Raw genomic sequence first — 19007 nt, 5'->3', positions numbered from 1 at the left:
GACGTGGTTTTGAAATAGTGGCAGCATCCACGAGCCATCTAATATTGCGTGGCAGAGTAATACCAAAACAGCCAGGTGGTGCTGGTTGCTTGCTGCTGCGTTGCACCGACCATACCATAATAACCCTTTGTTTCTATCCTCGTGTGTTTTGTTTCTCCTATCCTTGTGTGCCCATGACAGGGATTGGTCCAACTGCGGCCGCCCGTGGCCCCCCCTGTGACAGCTCGACTGGGACAAACAGAAGGGATGGCTGCTTTCAAGAGATGGGTCTACCGAGAATTGATGGTGCAACGCCCCTGATGATGATGTTCGTTGGATTGAAGGCCCGATTTGGGGCGTGGATGATGGAATACAAATGCCGTCAAGATTCTCTCCCCTAAGAGCTGTACAATCGAATGATGGTATGTGATGGTTTAGGTGTACTTCGGTCAATAGGACAACCACCCTTTTTCAACCCGCATGGACGGGTAGACTGCCGGCTTTGGTGATGTCGGGAGTTTTTACTCAATCAAAGCGGTCAGCTCGAATGTTTGGCATTGAAAGTTTGGCCGGTTGGGCTTGGTGGAATGAAAATGGTTGGCCAGTATCAAGTAAGAGCACACAAGGGCCAAACTGGACGGACGATTTTGGCTGGACGGACGGGACGAACAGGTCAGCATGCAGTTAAAACGGCATCCATTATTATTAAATTCCCTCCGTTCAGGAACCAGGGGTTTATGATGATGGTAAAAGCTTTCGGGCGGATAATTCCATCTACCTACTCCGTATAACCAATTCCGGCGCAGGATGAATGAAGGGATCGGTGCGAATCAAAGAGGTGCCTTGGTCTGCAGTCAATTAGAATATCGCCATTCATCCGGCACCTCGGTGCTGCTTTACGACGCAGTTATCAAGTGACCCCCGCATTCCAAGACCATAAATTATAGGAACATACCATTTGAGATCCATGTGCGAGATTAGAGACATTTTCCGCCTGTGAACCCTATTGAAGAAAATCCGGCTGGTTTTATAGCTAGGTTACATCGCTGTAGATTGTCGCGTCAGTCAGATTGCAGGCATCAATTTCCAGTGAGCATTGATAGGCCCGCGTATGGAGCAAATGCACCTGCGGAAGCACTGGAGAAGGAAACCCTGGCAGGTTGCCAACACGCCTCATTGGACATGGCCGACTTTACGACCATGTTACCGCGTTACCGAGTCTGGTCAGTGCAAAGTCTCGCCATTCATTTGCCCTTGATATCGAACCAATGGGTCCACTTTGACGGTGGGAGCATCCGACGCCAAGGTTTAAAGAGCCACTATCGATCGCCGATTAAATTTGCGGTAAGTAATTGATTCCTTGCTATGGTTCTAAGGTGGTTCGCAAAAGGACGAAGCAGCGCGTGGAATCTATTTCAGGATTGAAATTTCTCCAAGTTATCATCTCATACTTCGTATACGTCTAAGTAGGTACATATCTAAGGAGGTATTAGTTGCAACTGCAGACATTTCGAGAAAAGGGAGGAGGGCGAAATAGCTCGACCATCTGTTTGGATGCCGCCATATGTACATATTGGACACGCACAGTAGACCAACCAGACCCCACATTACACTAGACCAGGTAGTTTAGCTTCATTCTAGTCTAGTGGCCTTATTAAGATACTCCGTACTCGCTAATAACTACCAGGGGGCAAGTGAAATGGATAACAAACTCGGCCCTAGCTAATCCACAAACAATTATTACTGTGTAGATCTAGTCGAAAAAAAAAAAAAAAAAAAAAAGAAAGAAAGAAAAAAAAAACTCAAATCGACTCTCGATCGTATTCAATTACGAGTCGTACACAAAGAGGATTGATTCATTCTGCTCTGCTGTGTCTTGTTCCACAATCCAGAACGGTTACCACTCTTACCTTGTACCTCATGGTTTGAGCTGAGGCCAGACCAACACACCAAAGGAACAGACTTGGCATTGGCATACTGGGTACTTGATTGTTGACAGTGACCAGTCACAACAGGGGCGGAACCACTCCAATTCGCTTCTTCAAGCGGAACTTGTCCGTCCCAAAGACAGCCGGAACATAAGGAAAGACGGGAGCCTAGCCCGGGCTCGGAACTGAATGGAATGCACACCTTGTCCAACGCCCAGGATTATGTACTGTTCACCTGGCGAAGACTGTCGCTGTGGCTTACGAAGTCCCTGTCCTGCCCAAGACCAGAGCAACCCTTGTCAAATTAGGTCTCGTTCTCGTAACAGGGAGCTAGCTTATCGATGAGGAACCGGCAATAATACATACTGTATTGTACATATAGCATGGGTGAGGTGATAAAAATCCACACTATCCTTATCCATGTCACCCTAATAACCCAGGACGGTTATAGCCCCGACCCCCGGACGGCCTGCTGGCGTCGATCTTCCCCTACGTTAGTGTCTACCTCTTCTTGCCCTTGCATTCGACTTGGTTTCCCCCTCTTCTTATCCTGACAAGCTTGTTTTATTAGTACACTGGAAACTTTTCCACCACACGCCACTGACTTTTCAATCATGAGCCACCATCACAGAGTCTACCTCGCCCGGATACTCACATGCTGTACTTTACTGTAATGGTTAGCATCATCCGGAAGCCCGTTTCTCCTTGCTCGCGCCACTGCGCACCCGTAAGAGTTGACAGGTCACATACCGGGTCTTACCCCTCTCTCTGTGCCGTGTGTGCTGTACTAGGTAGGATCAGCAGCCGCAGACTTGATGACGCCTAATTTTTTTTTCGTTTCTTTTTTTGTCTCTCTCCCTTTTAAACCGTTGCAAAGCGCGGGCTCTGGGGGAGACATCTTTTTGTGCTGCCTCGCATATGGTATCATGGCAAACAACAATTCGTATTGCGCTGCATTCTGAGCTTATAAAATTGTCCGTGATTTTTTTTCTCCCCTGCACGTTTAACGAAGCAAATTGGACCAGTTTCGATTCCACCCGTGACAAAGGAAAATATTTCTTAATCCTATGGATGTGAGATCTCTTCTGCATCCCGCGTCTTCATCTAACTGTTGCTCCCGCATAGTGTAACCTTAACCATCCTATACACCCGCAGCCCACCCTCCCTTTTTCTCGGCCCTCAATGACCTTCCGTGTCTCGGGAAGAAAAAAGAAAAAAAATCAAAAGGGGTGTTTGCTTGACAAGTCTGGGCAAATCGAAATCGAAAGGCGGCAAGGGACAAAAAAAAAACCTTGTTTTCTGTACCGTTCTCTCTCCATCAACACATTTAATGATACATCATCAAACGAATCCGGCTCCGTCGTCACCCATCAAACACAAAAAGGTTATCGATAGACAAAGACTTATTGCGGTCTAGCCACTAAGCTCTGGTAGCGGCATGTTCCGTCCCTCACGATCTACGAATAGACGTCCCTTCATCCTTGCGTCTTTCCGCCTTCCCTTGCATCTGGTAGCTGCTTGATCTCCAACGAGGACACTGATTTTTTTCTCCCTCGCATCATGTGTAACTATGGCATACAGGCAATGGTGGCTATGGATGTTTGCACATTACTATATATGCAACTTGGGGAACAACTAACGGCCCGGCAGTCGGAGACGGTTACTGCTGAAGAAAATTGAACCCAGGGGAACAAGGCTCTCCCTTTTTCACTTCATCCTGAGAGCAACAAGAAGCAACTGTATTTTCTGAGATTATACGAATAAAAACTAGGCCCTAAACAAACACACTTTGGTAAGATCTGAAAAATGTGCGTGCTTGTTTTAGCCCTGTAGTTTGTCGTCTACATCCATACGTACCCGTGCACACCTCTTCAAGTGCACCAAGATCTTGGTTTTTTTTTTCTTTCTTTCTTTCCCATCTTCTCTTCTTCTTCCCCTTTTTCGTCCCTGTCTGCCCTCGCGAAACCGGTGAGGACTGCATGCTCTAGTCACGTCTCACCGATTTCATTGGTGGGACGCTTCAGATCGCACCACACACAACAACTCTCGTCCTTCTGTATGTCCATTTTCCATTGTTAGTCCGTTTCTCGCACCGGGGAGTCTTCTCCGGGAGCCGCCCGTGACCGTAAATGCTACCTTGGTGTACCGTCTCACACATACTTCTTGCCCATACAATTCTTCAACCCCTTGACCTCTCTGTGTTTTCTGTTGCAAAGGGGGTCACCTCGGTATTATTTCATCCTCTTGCATCACCCAATATACAGTTGGGCCGCACAATCACACTCGAGATTTCCGCCAGTCTGGGAAATCACGTCAGCATGTCACCCTGAACAGGGCGAGAGAATCAGCCGGCTGGCGTCGCACACCGCACAGAGGGGTAAACGATATTCGAGAAAAGTGACTTGTCAGAATTAAAAGCCCCGACGGTTTCGTATTCAAGCCGTCGGTAAGACCGGGCTTGGCGATGGGCGCATCCTCTCAGTGACAAGGGAGATTTTGGTCCGGATGAAAGGGGAATTGAAAACGTCATGACATTATCGTGATTTTCTTCTTGACGCGCAAAGCGCAAGGCGACAAACAAACTCCGTAGCTCCCAGATGCCCGTACCGTCTAATCTTCCGCGGCAGTGTATGTGACGAGAAAAAGAATTATGGAAAAGGAAATCAATAAAAAGAAAATTAAAAAAAAAAAAGAAATAAAAAAAGACAGTAATAGTCCCCAAGTTGTGAATACGCTAGCAACTCCAGGATCTAACCAGTTCATGTTTCGCCTTGTTTGCCCCCATCATTCCGGATCAACAGATGCCCAGAAATTTCATGTGAAAGTCGAATGAACTGCCGAAGAGTTGAGATATGACAAAGACCCTGCGCCAGAGCTGCTACCTCGTCCCCACGCAGTCCCCGCAGTCTTGCCTCTGCCGGCACGCGTGCTCCTCCTCACTGCATGACCAAGCCCGCCGAGGGGCTCGTCGAAGCCCATGAAGAAGTCACCTTCGCCAGCGCCGCCAAAGAATCCGGCCGAAGCCTCGCCCGTCCTGAGTCCCTCGCTCGAGCTGAACAGTTGACCAAAGTACAGGGGAAGCGCATCAGCCAAACTCTTGATGGCCACGATGCGGTCCATATCGGCTCGAGACTCAATCTCGACCAGGCCACGCGACTGGTCAATCTTGCCGGCGACCTTGCCGTCGATAATGAGAAAGCCCAGGATGTCGCGTGCCTCGGCCTCGGTAATGCGAAGCTGCGCAGCTATCCAGTCGACGCGGACTCTTTCGTAGGGTGCAATCAAACGCTGTACGGCCTTGGTACGCATGGTCCGCGTGACCTCATCGATGTTCTCGGCAATGAATGGGTCCGCCAAAAGGTCCACATTCTTCTTGAGCACAGCCTCGTACTGATGGATGTCGTCGCGCTGGTAAGCATCGACTAGGTCCTTCATGGCCGCGATACGCGGGTCGTTGCGGTACGGCTTTGTTTCCTGTGAGTCGAATGGATTGATGTCGGACCGCATGAGCATCGTGGTCAGAAGTAGGTACTTGAGCACTTGGATACGCTGCAGAGACCCGGCCTCGTCGTAGTTGCGAAACGATTCGAAAAAGTCCGACTGCGCATCCTTCCAGTTCTCCTCGGCCATATGCATCTTTCCTCCACACTCGCGTATGATGCCCATGATCTTGGGATGCGGCACCGCGGACCGCACCTTGAGAGCGCGCTGATAAAGCCGCTTCAGCTGCTTGTTGTTGCGTGTCTCTGCATACATCTGGATCTCGAGAGCATAAATCTCAAGTAGATATGTGCCCTTGCTCGGGTCATCTGTGCCGTCCTCGCGCTCGCACGACTTGTGAAGTTCGCGAAGCTTACGGGTCACAGTGCCATACTCCTTCCTGTCGAGTAGAAGCTTGCATAGCTTGATGTTTGTTTTGAGCCAGAGACGCTCGTTGTTGGTGTTTTGAAAGCATGCCAATGTTAAAGAGTAGAATTCCTCCATGCACTTGCCGGCCTCAGGTGAGCCACCCGCACCCTTTTCTATGTGGTCGAGCATATTGTTGATGGACTTTTCTGAATAGTTGCGCGTGACAGCGGATTTGACATATGTCAACAGCTCCTTGTAGTGTTCTATTGCTTTGTCGTAACGCTGCATCTTGAACTCTAGCTTGATGGCCTGCTTGAGGCCCTTGAAGCCCCAGTCGCCTTTGCTCTCCTCCAGCGTCGGTATACCAAGAAACTCATCGATAGCCTCTTGAGGGTCGGACTGCTTGAGTTGTTTGGCATTGTAGTATTTGTTCTCGATATCAACAGCACCATCATCGTTGTTGCTGTCGTCGTCTTCGTAATCAAAGTCGTACTCCTCCTCGTCAGAGGCTTGCATGAAATCGTCGTCCGACATGATGGCGGTCAATTTTATCGAGTCTGTAAAAGTGTGATGGTCGCCGAATATGCACTGCTGTCGGTTGTTGAATTCAATATCTGCTTGCTGCTGTCTGTGATGATGAACATGGAGTTTCTAGTCGTTTCGTCTGGGTTTACCATCACCGGTAACCGAGTGAGCTTCCAAAGGTAATGCGGGGCATCTGTACTGGGAGCTTTAGGCAGGGATGGCGGTGCCGCCTGGCCGACGGCGGCTGGGTGGACTCTTTGAAGGTGGGGCTGTCTGGTTGGTTGCGCACCTCAACTTGCGGCACGTGCACTTGTTTGGGCTAGCGTCCTTTGCCAAAGTCGACAATTCGCGGTGGCGACAAAGGTTCACGCATTATTACCCATCAATCCTACAGCCATCTGCCACATCTGCCACCGCATATATCTGCCATAAATTCTGAGGAATTGCTCCTGGACCTGACCGAAACAACAACCGATCCTCGAATCTCCACCGAACTACAAACTCGCCTGACAACACACAGACGCTGCCGCCAAAATGGGAGGCGGAGACCTCAACTTGAAAAAGAGCTGGCACCCTCAACTGCTAAGCAACCAGCGCAAAGTTTACGAATCCGAACAGCGTGCTCTAGAGGAGCGGAAAAAGACACAACAACGGGTCCAGGAACTCAGGGAGGAGCGCGCCCAAGAGGAGCTACAGAAGAAGATTGAAGAGGCCGGTGGCAAGAAGCGCATCGATCGCGTCGACTTTCTATACAATGGCCCCACAGATGGCGCGCTTGGTACCACAGAGGAGCTCGAGGGCTTCTTGTTGGGAAAACGCAGCATCGCGAGCGTATTGACCAAAGACGATGGCAAACAACTACGACAGACGGCGGGTGAAGACAAGTTTGCTACGGCGTTGGGGAACGCCAACTCGGCGCGCGACACGGCAACCAAGATTCGCGAAGATCCACTACTTGCTATCAAGCGGAGGGAACAGGAGGCATACGAGGCCATGATGAACGACCCGATTAAAAGGAGGCAGCTGTTGGCATCCATGGGTATAGATGACGGGATGAAGAAGGAAAGGCGCGAGAAGAGGAGGCATCGTCACAGAGATGAAGATGACCGTGAGCGGAGGCATAAAAGGAGACGGTCGCATTCACGCCACAGGTCTCCGAGCAGGGACCGGCATGAAGATCGTCGTCGACATCGTTCAGAGGATAATAGGCCAAGGGATGATGAACGGAGGTCCTCGAGGAGAGATGACTCACGGGAGCGTGACAGGCCAAGAGATGACAGACGGTATCGGCCGACAAGAGATGATTCCAACGAGCGGAACCGATCAAGAGACAAAGACAGACACCGACAGGGAAGAGACGATTCTCGGGAACGGAAACGGCATAGTGACCGGCGCGACACGGATCGTGTGGGTAGAGATGAGCGTGATCGTCCTCGTCACAGCTACAGTGGGGGAAGAAACAGCAGACCTGCCGTTGACGACAAGGCGGCTGAGGAAGAAAGAGCACGCAAATTGGAAGCGATGCAGTCGGCGGCCACAGATCTCGACGCGGACCGTCGTAAGAGGCTGGCCGAGATAGAAGAGAGGGAGCGACTGGAACAAGAGACAGAAGACCGTGCACGACAACGAGGAGGTGACACGACCTTCAGCAGTGGGCTGAATCGTAAGGCTGTTGATCGGATGGGGCGAAGGGCCTGAGACCATCTAATGTAGACTACTTCATTCATCCGACCTTTTCGTGTCCGATATTCGTACCTAACCTGTTTTTATCTGGGTTCATGATTGATTGATGGGTATATATATCTTTCGGTGACCTGAATTTGTGTTCTGTTATGCACCGTTTCTCACAAGGGTGACGGTCGGAATTCCTGGCATTGGCATGTAGACTAGCGTGGTTGGGGCGAGATGAAGCCTTCAAACAGAGATCAAGCAGGTAGAGTTTATTACTTCTTTTTTTACGATCCCCACAGCTATGACCTTCTTCTTGGGACAATGACATGAGCCGTGCGATCCTTTAGGTCTTAAGGCTCTCAAGGCTCCCAGGCTCTTCCCCATCTTGCCCGGGGTCCAAAGCCATTCCACCGAGAGGTGACTCTCACTTTCCGGGCTGATCGCTGACCTCATCTCGGCAGGAGCCCACCCACCAGTCATAACGACAAGCGACGACCTGAACCATCGCTTGGAATTACTTTTGATGCATTTTTTCCCCTGTGAAAACGCCACATCGCAAGCAGAAGAAATTATCATCCGCACCTGTGCAGTTCTACCTAGCTACCGTAGGCAATTTGGCCCCTAATTTGAGCAGTACCGGTGTTTACGCTATCGCAGCAATCCATCAATCGCTTCGGTTCTTCTTCTTGTCAAAGGTCCAATTTTTACCCCTTCCAGGACCCAATTTATCTTGGTTTAATAGACATTTGGAGCGGGTGCCATTTCCCGTGCAGGTCTTGGCCCGCAGTAGTGCTCGATTCGAAAATTCGAATCCAGAACCAAAGAACTGGCCGGACTTCCACTTACTCCAGCCACCCTAAGTCCAGACTAAACTGTACGCCCGAAGGCTCGCTGCAGGAATTGTCCACCTCAGACATAGATCCGGTCTCCCAAATCAGATTAAGGGATTGTTTTTTTTTTTTTTTCTCCTTCTCTCTTCCTTGACTAAAAACTCTCACTCCAACCCTACCTACCTCAGGTTGTGCAAAATAATTGCTAAAAAAAAATTCTTTTTGCTTTTTCTGCTTTTCCCCGCCCGTCTACCGGCAAACAAACAACCAAAATTCCTCCTTCCGCAGGCCGCCCGCTTTGAGTGTTACTCCACTTGTAAACTCCGCCTGCAACCACAACCAGGTGGATTAACTGAACTGAAAGGAAAAGGGCAGGGCCTGCAGCAGCGTCCATCCATCTCCTCGAATCGTTGGCGGCGCCACCTACTACCACTTCCATTACACCAATCCCGTCCTCGTCGCTTCTGACGCCACTCGACACGCGAATTCGTCGTTCCATCCCGCACAGGCAAATAGAATTGATTGCTTGGTCGCTTTCGTCATCGTCATTTGCCAACCCAACAACAACTACCTTTGCAACAATCGTACCAATTTGATCACTGCTACCAATTCTCGAAACGATCGACCCGAACTTCCAATAACCATATAATATCTTAATCGAGCACGATGCCTTTGTCGCTTTGTGGAGGAAGCAAAACGGTCCAGCGCAAGCTGGTATTGCTGTGGGTTGCCCGCCTGAGGTTACGCCTGAATTGAAAAAGGGGGACGATGGAGACAAGCCGCCTCGCTCAACGGTTGGCGATGGAGGTTGCATTACTGATGCTGGGATTATCATATGCAGTGGCGACGGTGCTTGCGGAAAGACATCACTGTTAAACGTGTTCACGAGAGGGTAGGCAAACTCAGCTTCGACGGTGCCGCCCCTTACCTCGCTGGACGCGCGATTGACCATGCCCCTCCGCACAGATACTTCCCGACCGTCTACGAGCCAACAGTATTTGAGAACTATGTCCATGGTCAGTATTCGGCGCATCGCAGATTTTTGTCACTCATGCCTATGACATTTTGGTTGGTGCTAACCTCAATTCGACGGCAGACATCTTTGTAGATAACGTCCACATCGAATTGTCACTATGGGATACAGCTGGACAGGAGGAATTCGACAGGTTGAGGAGTCTATCATATGGTACGCGATTACTACACGGGCCGGGACTTTCTCTGGCCTTTCACTCGATCATGACCGATAAAGGGAGACACTCTTGCTAAAAAAACGGGTTTGTTTTCTACAAACAGACGATACGGATTTGATCATGCTCTGCTATTCGGTCGACAGCAAAGACAGTCTCGAGAACGTCGAATCAAAATGGGTCGGTGAGATAGCAGACAACTGTCCAGGCGTCAAGCTGGTCCTGGTTGCGCTCAAGTGCGACTTGCGCCAGGAGCAGGCCGATGACGCAGCCGAAAACGGTAACGCGACGGACCCTTCGCAACAGCGCGAGAAGAAGCCCATGATCACGTACGACACGGGTCTGGAAGTGGCACGGCGAATCAACGCGCTGCGATATCTCGAATGTTCGGCCATGCGCAACCGCGGCGTCAACGAGGCCTTTACTGAGGCGGCACGTGTGGCACTTAGTGTCAAGAAGGACCGCGAGGAGAGCAAGTGCACCGTCATGTAGTGCGACGGGGTGCTGGAGTGGCTGCTCCGTGGCGTTTTTTCTTGTTTTGGGAAGCACAATAAAGGCGAGACACAGGAGAGGCTTACTGAGAAGGCATAGATGCTGCGCCGAGGTGAAACTTCTGAGACCTGTGAGCTCGAGGTCCAATGGGAGAAAAAGCAAGAATCTTTGCCTTTCTTCTTAGTAGGCTGAACTTCTTGATCTGTGTCTACCTGGTTGGGGGGTTTCTTTTTTTTTCTTTTTCTTTTGTTGACCAACATTATATCTTTCACCTATTCCCTCACAACCCATCAATATTTGATGATATCCCCGCTGGCTCTGGAGTTAATGAGTTTGTTTCCCTTTGTCTTATTCACTTCTGTCTACCATTCAAACCAAGTTGTTTACTACCACAGACATTGTTGTAATTGTTTTCATTCGAGGGTCTTTTTATTTTCTTTTTTTTTTCTTGCTATATGAGCGGCCGTTTCGAGAACCAGGAAGAAGCTGTTAAAGGACGAGGGATGCCAGTGGAAACAGGGCTCTCCTTGTGTTTTCTCATTGGATGATCCGGAATGGGTAGGGAAGGTTTCACCTGAACGACTCTCGTCTTCTTTGTGTATTCATTTCTGTCGGAATTGCCTCGTTTCTGTACATAGTTTCTCTGCTTTCAATGTATGGATATAGAATGTTTCTTACGTTTAGTCAAGAAATGTCAGTTCTCTTTAGTTTCTAGTCAGAGAAAGTCTGTATTCCTAGTTGTATCATGATGCGGATTTCCCAAGTCTATCCTGAACATGTATACGGGTATGCGTTGGGATGAAATAGCGGGATGACGGCAGACTTTTGTCCATGCAGCATTGCGTCGAAAGACTGGGGTTGGTGTACCTGGGACTTGTCTGAAGTTTTACAGAGTAACCCCCAAAGCTGTCATAGTTCACGGGGACGACACTAGCTTCACCAATGCAAGATGATATCCGAATAGACAACGAGGATATTCACGGGTCAAACAGCCAGCAAGAGTTGCTTACTGACTAGAACTAGTCAAAAGCTTGTATGAAAAATGAAAAACTTTGACGGTTCAGCAGGACGGTTCCAACTGCTCATTTGAACTGTTTTTTTGGTTGTTCGCAGGGATATACCACGATAAGGTCGCCCGCGAGCTGGGAATATGCTGATTATATGGAATGTACGGATATTTTGATATGGTGTAGTTTTTTTTTTTTTTTTTTTTTTTTTTTTTTTTTTTTTAACATTGGTGGACGGGGTTGCATATCACAAAAAGGCAATCATGTTGTGTCAGCGCAACGAAAACGATATCTGATTATGCGCTGAAACAAGTTTCCGTAGAACCGAATATTACGACATGATGTCCAAAATCAAAGCTACATCCAACGTTGCGACAAGGCGTGGGGTATCTATCTCTGTGGGGGGGGGGTCCGCAACCTCGTTTCGCTACACCTCGTCGCCCCATGCATTTGGCGTTTGGTCCATCCGTACCCCTCCAAATGTCCTAGTCATCATGGGCCGCTCCCATCATATAGATTTAAAATAAGCAGACAAGCAAAATAAATAAACAAATAAATCAGTTGTACTCTTCCTTTACCCTCCTCCTGCTGCCAATCTCAAGGTTGGAACCACGGCTCCTGTTGCGCCGAGAGCCGCGCGATGTGGAATGGACGTGGTCGGACTTTTTGCGACCACCACCGGCGGCCACCCCGGCAAAGAATAGACCGACGGCGATGAGGAGGGCGAACCAGGCGCCCCAGGCCAAACCGAAGCCGTGCGCGCCGATCTGGGCAGGCATGCGGTTGGCGAGGAAGGCGTTGCGCATCTTGACAAAGGTTGCACTGTTTAATTTGGTGAGGGTAAAATGTTAGCAAATGGGGGTTTTTTAAACCAGAGGGACGAGACGAAGTACTAAAGGGACAAAAAAAGAGAAGAAAGAAAAAAAAAACCAACATACGTCATCAAGCACACGGCAAGGGTGTTGAAGAAGAGCGCAGTCCCGGCGACGAGCCCCGCCATGGCAGCGCCTAACCTCCCCAGACAGGCCAAAAAGCCGACAAAGAAGGCAATGACCTCGAAGAAGAGCCCAATGATGAAAAAGACCCATCCGAACCGCCACATGTACCAGTAGTAGTGGCTGGTGGTGCCGCCGGCGTACTCGCCGACGAGCTCGCGCGGGGCCCCGAGGCCACCGGGCGCCCAGGCGTCGGACCCGATGCCCATGGCGGCCTGGGGAAAGCCGCAGTTGAGGTTCTCGAGGCCGCACACGTAGAAAAAGGTCCACTGCGTGATGGGGCGCGCGCCGCGGATGCCTATGGTCTCGGCGCGAAGGAAGTAGGTGTCGCGCAGCGGTGGGACCCACGACACGCCGGGCAGGATGGTCAGGAAGAGCATCACCAGGGATCCGGCGATGAAGACCAGGCCCAGGAGGCCGAGGGGCGCGTCTGGGTTGTTAGGGTTAGCATGGTTGGGTTGCTTGCTGTTTTCTTTTTTCTCGTGGAGCTTGTGTGAAGTGAAGTAGAGGGTTGACGCATATCATGAGTGCTGCATTGCGCCGAGGGTAAAATTGGGGGGTTTCTAGTGGGCGCGTTGGGTTTGGGTACAAGAAACTTACGGCCGAGAGCCATGACTGCAAGTACAGGCAGAATCTTGAAAGGTATATTTATTCTCAGTCGCGATGGGACTGAGGAAATCGCCTCTTTTGGTGTTTGCTTGCGAACCGGATATGAATGGGAGAGCGGGAGCTCTAAACGGCTATTATTCTTTTACAGATTGGGAATAAATAACCTTGGGTCGGGTCAGCTTGCCATATACGCAAAGAAACAAGTACAATCTACTTGTATAGGGAAGCACATGCACGACCCAGGGCCCAAGCTTGTTATGCGACGCACAGCAAAGCTGTCAACGGATGTAGCGGCGCAGCAGCTTCCAACCGAACGTGGGCCGAAGGGATTGTGATTTGACAAGGAGATTGTGTGGACGAACGTACAAGTTCTTCGCAGGTCGCAGTAGTCGATTGCGAAAGAGATAGACAGACCGGCTCAGCTCAGGCAAATCTGTGTTTCAGGGTGACCCGAGGTTTCAGTGACCTTGAGACAAATAGACAAATAAAACATGTAAGATTAAGTATCGAGATTATATCGATGTTATGCGTGGTGGTATGCGCAGAGATATGTACGTCCAGTGTAACCTGGTCAACGAATTAAATGTTGCTTCTCTTTTGGATGCCACAAAAAAAAAAGAGAGTAAAAAAGCAGCAAACCCAACTTGTTTTTAATCCTGGAGTGGCTGGCAAATAAGTATTCGCGAACCCCACGACTCCCAAAAAGAAGAGAATCGAGCTAAACGGAGCTTGCCTTGCTGGCGGCGGTCAAGGCGAAAAGAGAAGCCCCCCAAGAAAAAAAAAATGGAGGCAGAATCGTGGTGTAATGACGGATGATTGGATCGGTTCATTCGATTTAGGCGGGTGTTGGCATTTGCACTGCCGGAGACCATGACGACAGCTCGCAGCAGCTTCGTAGTAGCAGGGCGATACTCAATAGCCCTGCCCTTGATTTTCTCTCCATCCACCTTAGCAAGCCCATGTCAGTGGATCTACTTCTTAGGTTAGGTAGCTTCCTTTGTGGCTACTGGCTACAGTACACCAAATTTTTGCTTGTAGCCCAAGCCATTCGAGCTATTTCGTTGCTTCCAGGCCGACAAGTCTGGGGGTTTCCAAGCTTTCATCACCAATCCCCTGCGTTTATGTGGGGATTTTTTGTCGGTTCAAAGTGGGCCACTTTAACACATGAGTTATTTTAGGTTAGCTCTTTTTTTCCCTTCCTTTTGGATTTTGTTTGGTGGCAGCTGGTTGGTGGGCCTTTTGAGGGGATGAGAGGATTTATCCAGGTTTGGGCTTCTGTCAACAACGTCATCGGCGTCAACTAGAAAATGGTACCGACATTTGACATTTGGACAGCTTTAATTGAAAGCCACCAAGGCCACTTAAGATTACTATACACATCTATGTTAGAATTAGGCCGTGAACTACGGGACTGTAGCCTTCTAGTGTTTTTTCCGATCGGTATTGCGATCTGATTTTGTCGGATAAGAACTCAAGCTTATAACAGTGGGTTTGTACTATGTAGGCGATGACCCCGTTTGGCAGGTGGGTTGGCGATTGAATGGAGTATGCTGCGTTGGCAGACATGGATCTTCAAGTTTTTTTCCATGACAAAAGTTGGAGTTGACTCATCCAAATCTATCAAATCAAGTCACCCAATTTGTACCACGTATGCACCAAGGGTCCAAATGGTCTCCAGAACCCTGAAAAGAACAAAGACTGATCGCCAATTATCTTGGGTATAGTAGCCAAGAGATACATTTTCTGAAACATAACCAAGATGGAGAACACGATGGAGACAAGATGGTTCGACCAGCGGCGACTTTAGATCTACTGCATGATATCTGCCTCGCCGGGAACGGTTAAAAGTATCTGGCACAAGAGGTCAACTACCAATGCCAACAAAAAAAAAAAATCTCCAAGAAAAGAAACCCCCCACAAACCTTGGGTATCAAATATGACGTGCCTAGTCTATAATTCAATGACCCCGACGTCTGCCACCTTGGTCAAACAAGATAGCACTTCGTCCATAAGTTCGTCGATAGAGATCATCGATTTCTCGCAGGATTTCAACGGGAGACAATGCCTTGTATTTGCTGCCCCATTCTTGCATCGTTTCAAATGGCACAGGCTGCCCGCCATGCCTTGTGATATGCCGATGAAGGTATGCGACTGCATCGCTAGCATCATACGTCCTAGCAGTCCCTTGCGTTATCCTGCTAATCTTCTTGATGAAGGCGTAGTTCCATGGTGCCGCTGCCACTGTCAGACCCTTTCTCTGAAACAGTATCTCGCGCTGAGCGAGTGCCGCGTCGACCAAATGCTCAACATTCTCAACAACGCCAGGCATTCGAGCAGTAGCATTATTGAGCCAGTCAGTACTCATGGGAACTGCACTTCTTTGAACAGCATATTGCCCCGCTTCTCGTATCAGTCGGAGACGCGACCCGCTCAGGACATGGCAGAAGAAGTCTACGTCGTACGTAGTCATCCGTGATCTGAGGAGGATTGTATTCACGGCTCCTCCGACAGCAACCAATGTAATGTCTTCGCCATGCTTATCGAGATATTCGGCCACATAAGCCAGGGCCGCCAGCAGACTTGACCGATCGAGGTCACGGGCTTCGTACTGCACCCACAGACCTGCAGCATCTCGCTCAGGAGCCGGGATCTGGCCAGGTGGAGTCACTGGCCCTGTTATTGCCAATCGCTGTAGAGGGATGTCTTGCCCCCTGCGCTTGAATTGAGAGGGTCTTTGGCTGGGGCGTGGTGCCGGCGTGGCTTCTTCTGGTCCTGAGCTAAAACACATGGCTCGAGTAATAGCGCTACTTGTTTTGATGGTGGACAAAAAAGATATGTGCTTTGGACTCGAAAAGATATAAGCTATCGGATGGGATCGAGCTGAAATCTGACACCAGAAGATACACCAAGGAAGATATGCTTCTTTTATGAGCGGCTGCTGCAAGCATCGTATGCCCCTTGTGTTGGACGCTCCCAACAGAGATGTAATCAAGGAGGTACCTACCTGGGCATAGCCACTTCCATGGTCGCTGGCTGTGGCCAACGTGCCCTCCATCTTCCCGCTAAGGTGCAATATTCGAGACTGGGACAGTATGCACCATTGTGGGCAGGCTTGAAACTGTTGTAAAATCAAGCCATTTATCCTATAGATATGAGAGAAAGGCCTAGGTAGGTAGGTACTTGTGCAACCTCGTCGCTACCGCTGGTTCCCTGATTTATCGTTCCTCTAGTCTTGGCAGTTAGTTGAAGGTCGTAAGTATTTTTCACATTTCAAGACCAGTGAAATAAGACCATGCCCCTGTTAAAGTGCCTAATTTGGTTGTTTGTCAGGGTTATCAAATCCGACGTTGAGATGGCGAGTCCAAATCTGCCTATTCAAAACGTGCAAAATTCCATCGAAAATGACCACGTTAAGCGCCAGCCAAGCTTGCCGCCGGCGAAGCGCACTGTATCAGGGCGCCCATGGGATAACCGCTTGGTTTCATCAACCAACACACTGCTGCAGTCCAGCACGTTATCATCATGCAACAAAATGCGACGCCAGCGTACACCTAATTTAATGACCTTATAACCGCCCTGTTTTCTGCCATTACAAACGACCAATCCATTTCAGTAGCAAACATGTCTGTACCCGAAATAAGCAGGCCTTTTGTTGGGCTTCAACGCCATCAGCATCGCAGTCAGCGAATCGCCACATGGCTCTACCACAAGACTCGCCAGTGCCAAGATCGCGCACCTCCTACCGAAAATCTAGTTGATGGAAGCAGCGTTACGATTGTTGCATGCCCGAATGATAGTCCAATTACTATGGTCTGTGTTTCAGACACGCACAATACCTTTCCGGAACAATTGCCACCGGGGGATATTCTTGTGCACGCAGGGGATCTCTCACAATTCGGCACTTTCGCTGAGATCCAGGCTCAGTTGACCTGGCTTTCTGCGCAGCCTCACCAGCACAAGGTTGTCATAGCCGGAAACCATGATCTCTTGCTAGACTCTGAATTCGTAGCCGCGCATCCAGACCGTGAGCTTGATCAGGTAGATGGTAAACGTCGACAGGATTTGAACTGGGGAGACATACACTACCTCAAGCACGAGGCAGTGGAGCTTGCGGTGAACGGCAAAGATCGATCGCTGCGGATTTTTGGCAGCCCATGGACACCGCGTTTCGGCAACTGGGCGTTTCAATACGAGTCGACCTCGGGATCTTCCAGCGTCAGCGCCTCGATGAACTGGAATGGCGCAGTACCACCCGGCACAGATGTTTTGATTGTGCACGGGCCGCCGAAAGGTCACCTTGATGACGGGGGCAAAGGGTGCGAGCAGTTGATGGAGGAGATCTGGCGGTCGAGGCCCAAGGTGGTTGTGTGTGGTCACATTCACGCTGGAAGAGGTGTCAAACGACTGTGGTTTGACGGGGCACAGTCAATGTACGAGGCGGCAGTTCAGGGTAGGGGCCAACAGTGGCTGGTTGTTTTAAGGCTTGCACTGTACTGGGGTTGGGCGCTCCTTCGCAGGTTACTCGCACCTGGCGGCAATGAAATGCCCATCATGCCAAGCAGTACACTGTTGGTGAATGCTGCTGTTGTGGGCGGCCGAGGGTATACGGAACATTACCATGCGACCATTGTGGGCGGCCTATAATTAACTGGCATTTTCAATCACTTTTTTTTTTCTTTTTCTTTCTAGCGAGTGAGGTGCCTAGAAGAAGCAAACGCTGGCGTGGCAGGCAGGGTGTGACGCCAAGAAATTCCCCACTTGCCCCCTCCCAGGCATCTTTCCCGCATGCTGACAGCTGAGTTGAAATGTTAATCACAGCGCGCCTCAAACTTTGTCTTTCAAAAGTCGCAGCAGATTGCAACAACGAGTAAACCAACTGTAAAACGAGGACGTCATGGCACTATTATGGTACAAGAGAATTTTATTCAGAAATTTGAAAAGGAGAAAAGCGACCAAGAATGATGCTGTCAATTGCGAGGCAACATTACGGCCGGTCGCGGAGATGACAAGCGATGCGACACGATTTCCATGCTGGCCACCACCAAATCCTCAAGAAATATTATCACGCCGCGAAGAGTATAAAAATGAACTGTGCCGGCGCAGGTACAGAGCCCCCAAGGGAGTTTTTGAAGATGGCCCACTATTTGGACTGTACAGGCTGTACGAGTGGATAATGGCCGGGCATACCATCAACATGCGCAACGAGCTTGAGATGTTTTGGTGGGCGCGGTGGCCAGTGTCTAGCATTCCCGATCCTGGTGAAGATGGTGATCCTGAGCGCTACGCTGTGCTAGCATGCATCACCGCCCTAATCGTCGAGAGCTTCAACGAGCGCAACAAACTAGGCCTGCGTCGTGCAGAGCCCCACTCAATCCTGTCTCTCGAGGAGCAGCTTGCGTGGGCGGCGACACCTGAGGTTCGAGAGACGGAACCAGCATGGACTTCTAACGCGCGACCTCTGTCCAGGGTGCTGTACATTCCGACTGGGGATGATAATGGTGAAGAAATCACGAATTTGGAGGATCCAAAGGCTTGCCCAGCATTCAAAAAGAAGAATATTCTAGCGGTTAATCCGCATATTCATTTCATCTGAGCTGAGTGGGCAAAGCACTATTAAACACAGCCGCTCGCTGCTGCAAGGGAAACATCTCCGGTCCGCTCCCGGCTATCTTCCTTGTCAACTTCGCCGCGGAGATTGTCAAGCGCTAAAACGTGATTGGACAATAACCTCCTCTCCCACTCCGCGGCCCCCAGTGATAAGATAACACGGCGCGGGAAACAAAGATGGCGTCAGCGCTTGTGGAAAATTTGAAGCCACAGGAATTACCCAATTGAGAAGTCCGACATCCGGGGATTTGAGCCGATCAGGGACGAGGCGAAAGATTGAACGGCAGTTCGTCTTATCACGCAACACTTGAGAGCTTTTGTTACGGCA

At 49.8% G+C, this 19007-nt stretch overlaps 8 protein-coding genes across 8 annotated transcripts; 5 read left to right on the top strand and 3 right to left on the bottom strand.

Moving 5' to 3' along the window:
• Positions 1–4721: 4721 nt before the first annotated feature.
• On the bottom strand, positions 4722–6290 carry PgNI_10161 (uncharacterized protein; the record flags this gene model as incomplete). Its single annotated transcript, XM_031130136.1, has 1 exon — positions 4722–6290. The coding sequence occupies one exon, from the start codon at positions 6288–6290 to the stop codon at positions 4722–4724; it is 1569 nt and encodes a 522-aa protein (XP_030979474.1).
• A 525-nt stretch (positions 6291–6815) lies between these two features.
• On the top strand, positions 6816–7979 carry PgNI_10160 (uncharacterized protein; the record flags this gene model as incomplete). Its single annotated transcript, XM_031130135.1, has 1 exon — positions 6816–7979. The coding sequence occupies one exon, from the start codon at positions 6816–6818 to the stop codon at positions 7977–7979; it is 1164 nt and encodes a 387-aa protein (XP_030979567.1).
• Positions 7980–9448: 1469 nt separating this feature from the next.
• On the top strand, positions 9449–10967 carry PgNI_10159 (uncharacterized protein; the record flags this gene model as incomplete). Its single annotated transcript, XM_031130134.1, has 4 exons — positions 9449–9496; positions 9624–9798; positions 9879–9968; positions 10076–10967. 4 exons carry the CDS (start codon positions 9449–9451, stop codon positions 10459–10461), a joined length of 699 nt encoding a protein of 232 aa, XP_030980036.1. The 3' UTR covers positions 10462–10967.
• A 1030-nt stretch (positions 10968–11997) lies between these two features.
• PgNI_10158 (uncharacterized protein) lies at positions 11998–13716 on the bottom strand. Its single transcript, XM_031130133.1, has 4 exons — positions 13439–13716; positions 13064–13236; positions 12407–12893; positions 11998–12290 (listed from the first exon to the last, which is right to left on the bottom strand). The coding sequence occupies exons 2-4, from the start codon at positions 13074–13076 to the stop codon at positions 12026–12028; spliced, it is 765 nt and encodes a 254-aa protein (XP_030980035.1). The 5' UTR covers positions 13077–13236; positions 13439–13716; the 3' UTR covers positions 11998–12025.
• Positions 13717–14932: 1216 nt separating this feature from the next.
• On the top strand, positions 14933–15548 carry PgNI_10157 (uncharacterized protein; the record flags this gene model as incomplete). The annotated part of the gene is made up of 2 exons (XM_031130132.1): positions 14933–15215; positions 15339–15548. Exons 1-2 carry the CDS (start codon positions 15009–15011, stop codon positions 15546–15548), a joined length of 417 nt encoding a protein of 138 aa, XP_030980030.1. The 5' UTR covers positions 14933–15008.
• Positions 15030–15860, bottom strand: PgNI_10156 (uncharacterized protein; the record flags this gene model as incomplete). The annotated part of the gene is made up of 1 exon (XM_031130131.1): positions 15030–15860. One exon carries the CDS (start codon positions 15858–15860, stop codon positions 15030–15032), a length of 831 nt encoding a protein of 276 aa, XP_030980404.1.
• Positions 15861–16693: 833 nt separating this feature from the next.
• PgNI_10155 (uncharacterized protein) lies at positions 16694–17716 on the top strand (the record flags this gene model as incomplete). The annotated part of the gene is made up of 1 exon (XM_031130130.1): positions 16694–17716. The coding sequence occupies one exon, from the start codon at positions 16694–16696 to the stop codon at positions 17714–17716; it is 1023 nt and encodes a 340-aa protein (XP_030980403.1).
• A 550-nt stretch (positions 17717–18266) lies between these two features.
• Positions 18267–18781, top strand: PgNI_10154 (uncharacterized protein; the record flags this gene model as incomplete). The annotated part of the gene is made up of 2 exons (XM_031130129.1): positions 18267–18638; positions 18713–18781. The coding sequence occupies 2 exons, from the start codon at positions 18267–18269 to the stop codon at positions 18779–18781; spliced, it is 441 nt and encodes a 146-aa protein (XP_030980402.1).
• Between the last annotated feature and the right edge of the window lie 226 nt (positions 18782–19007).

This window comes from Pyricularia grisea, chromosome VII, assembly GCF_004355905.1.
Source record: "Pyricularia grisea strain NI907 chromosome VII, whole genome shotgun sequence".
Taxonomy (NCBI): domain Eukaryota; kingdom Fungi; phylum Ascomycota; class Sordariomycetes; order Magnaporthales; family Pyriculariaceae; genus Pyricularia; species Pyricularia grisea.
Note: the sequence above shows the minus strand (reverse complement) of the source record. Positions and strands in the feature narration are given on the sequence as shown.

What these genes read in the sequence shown, in the direction of transcription:
- PgNI_10158 (XM_031130133.1), bottom strand. An exon ending in CTTGCCGTGTGCTTGATGAC is followed by an intron (nt 12,291 to 12,406) that starts GTATGTTGGTTT and finishes CAAATTAAACAG; the next exon opens with TGCAACCTTTGTCAAGATGC.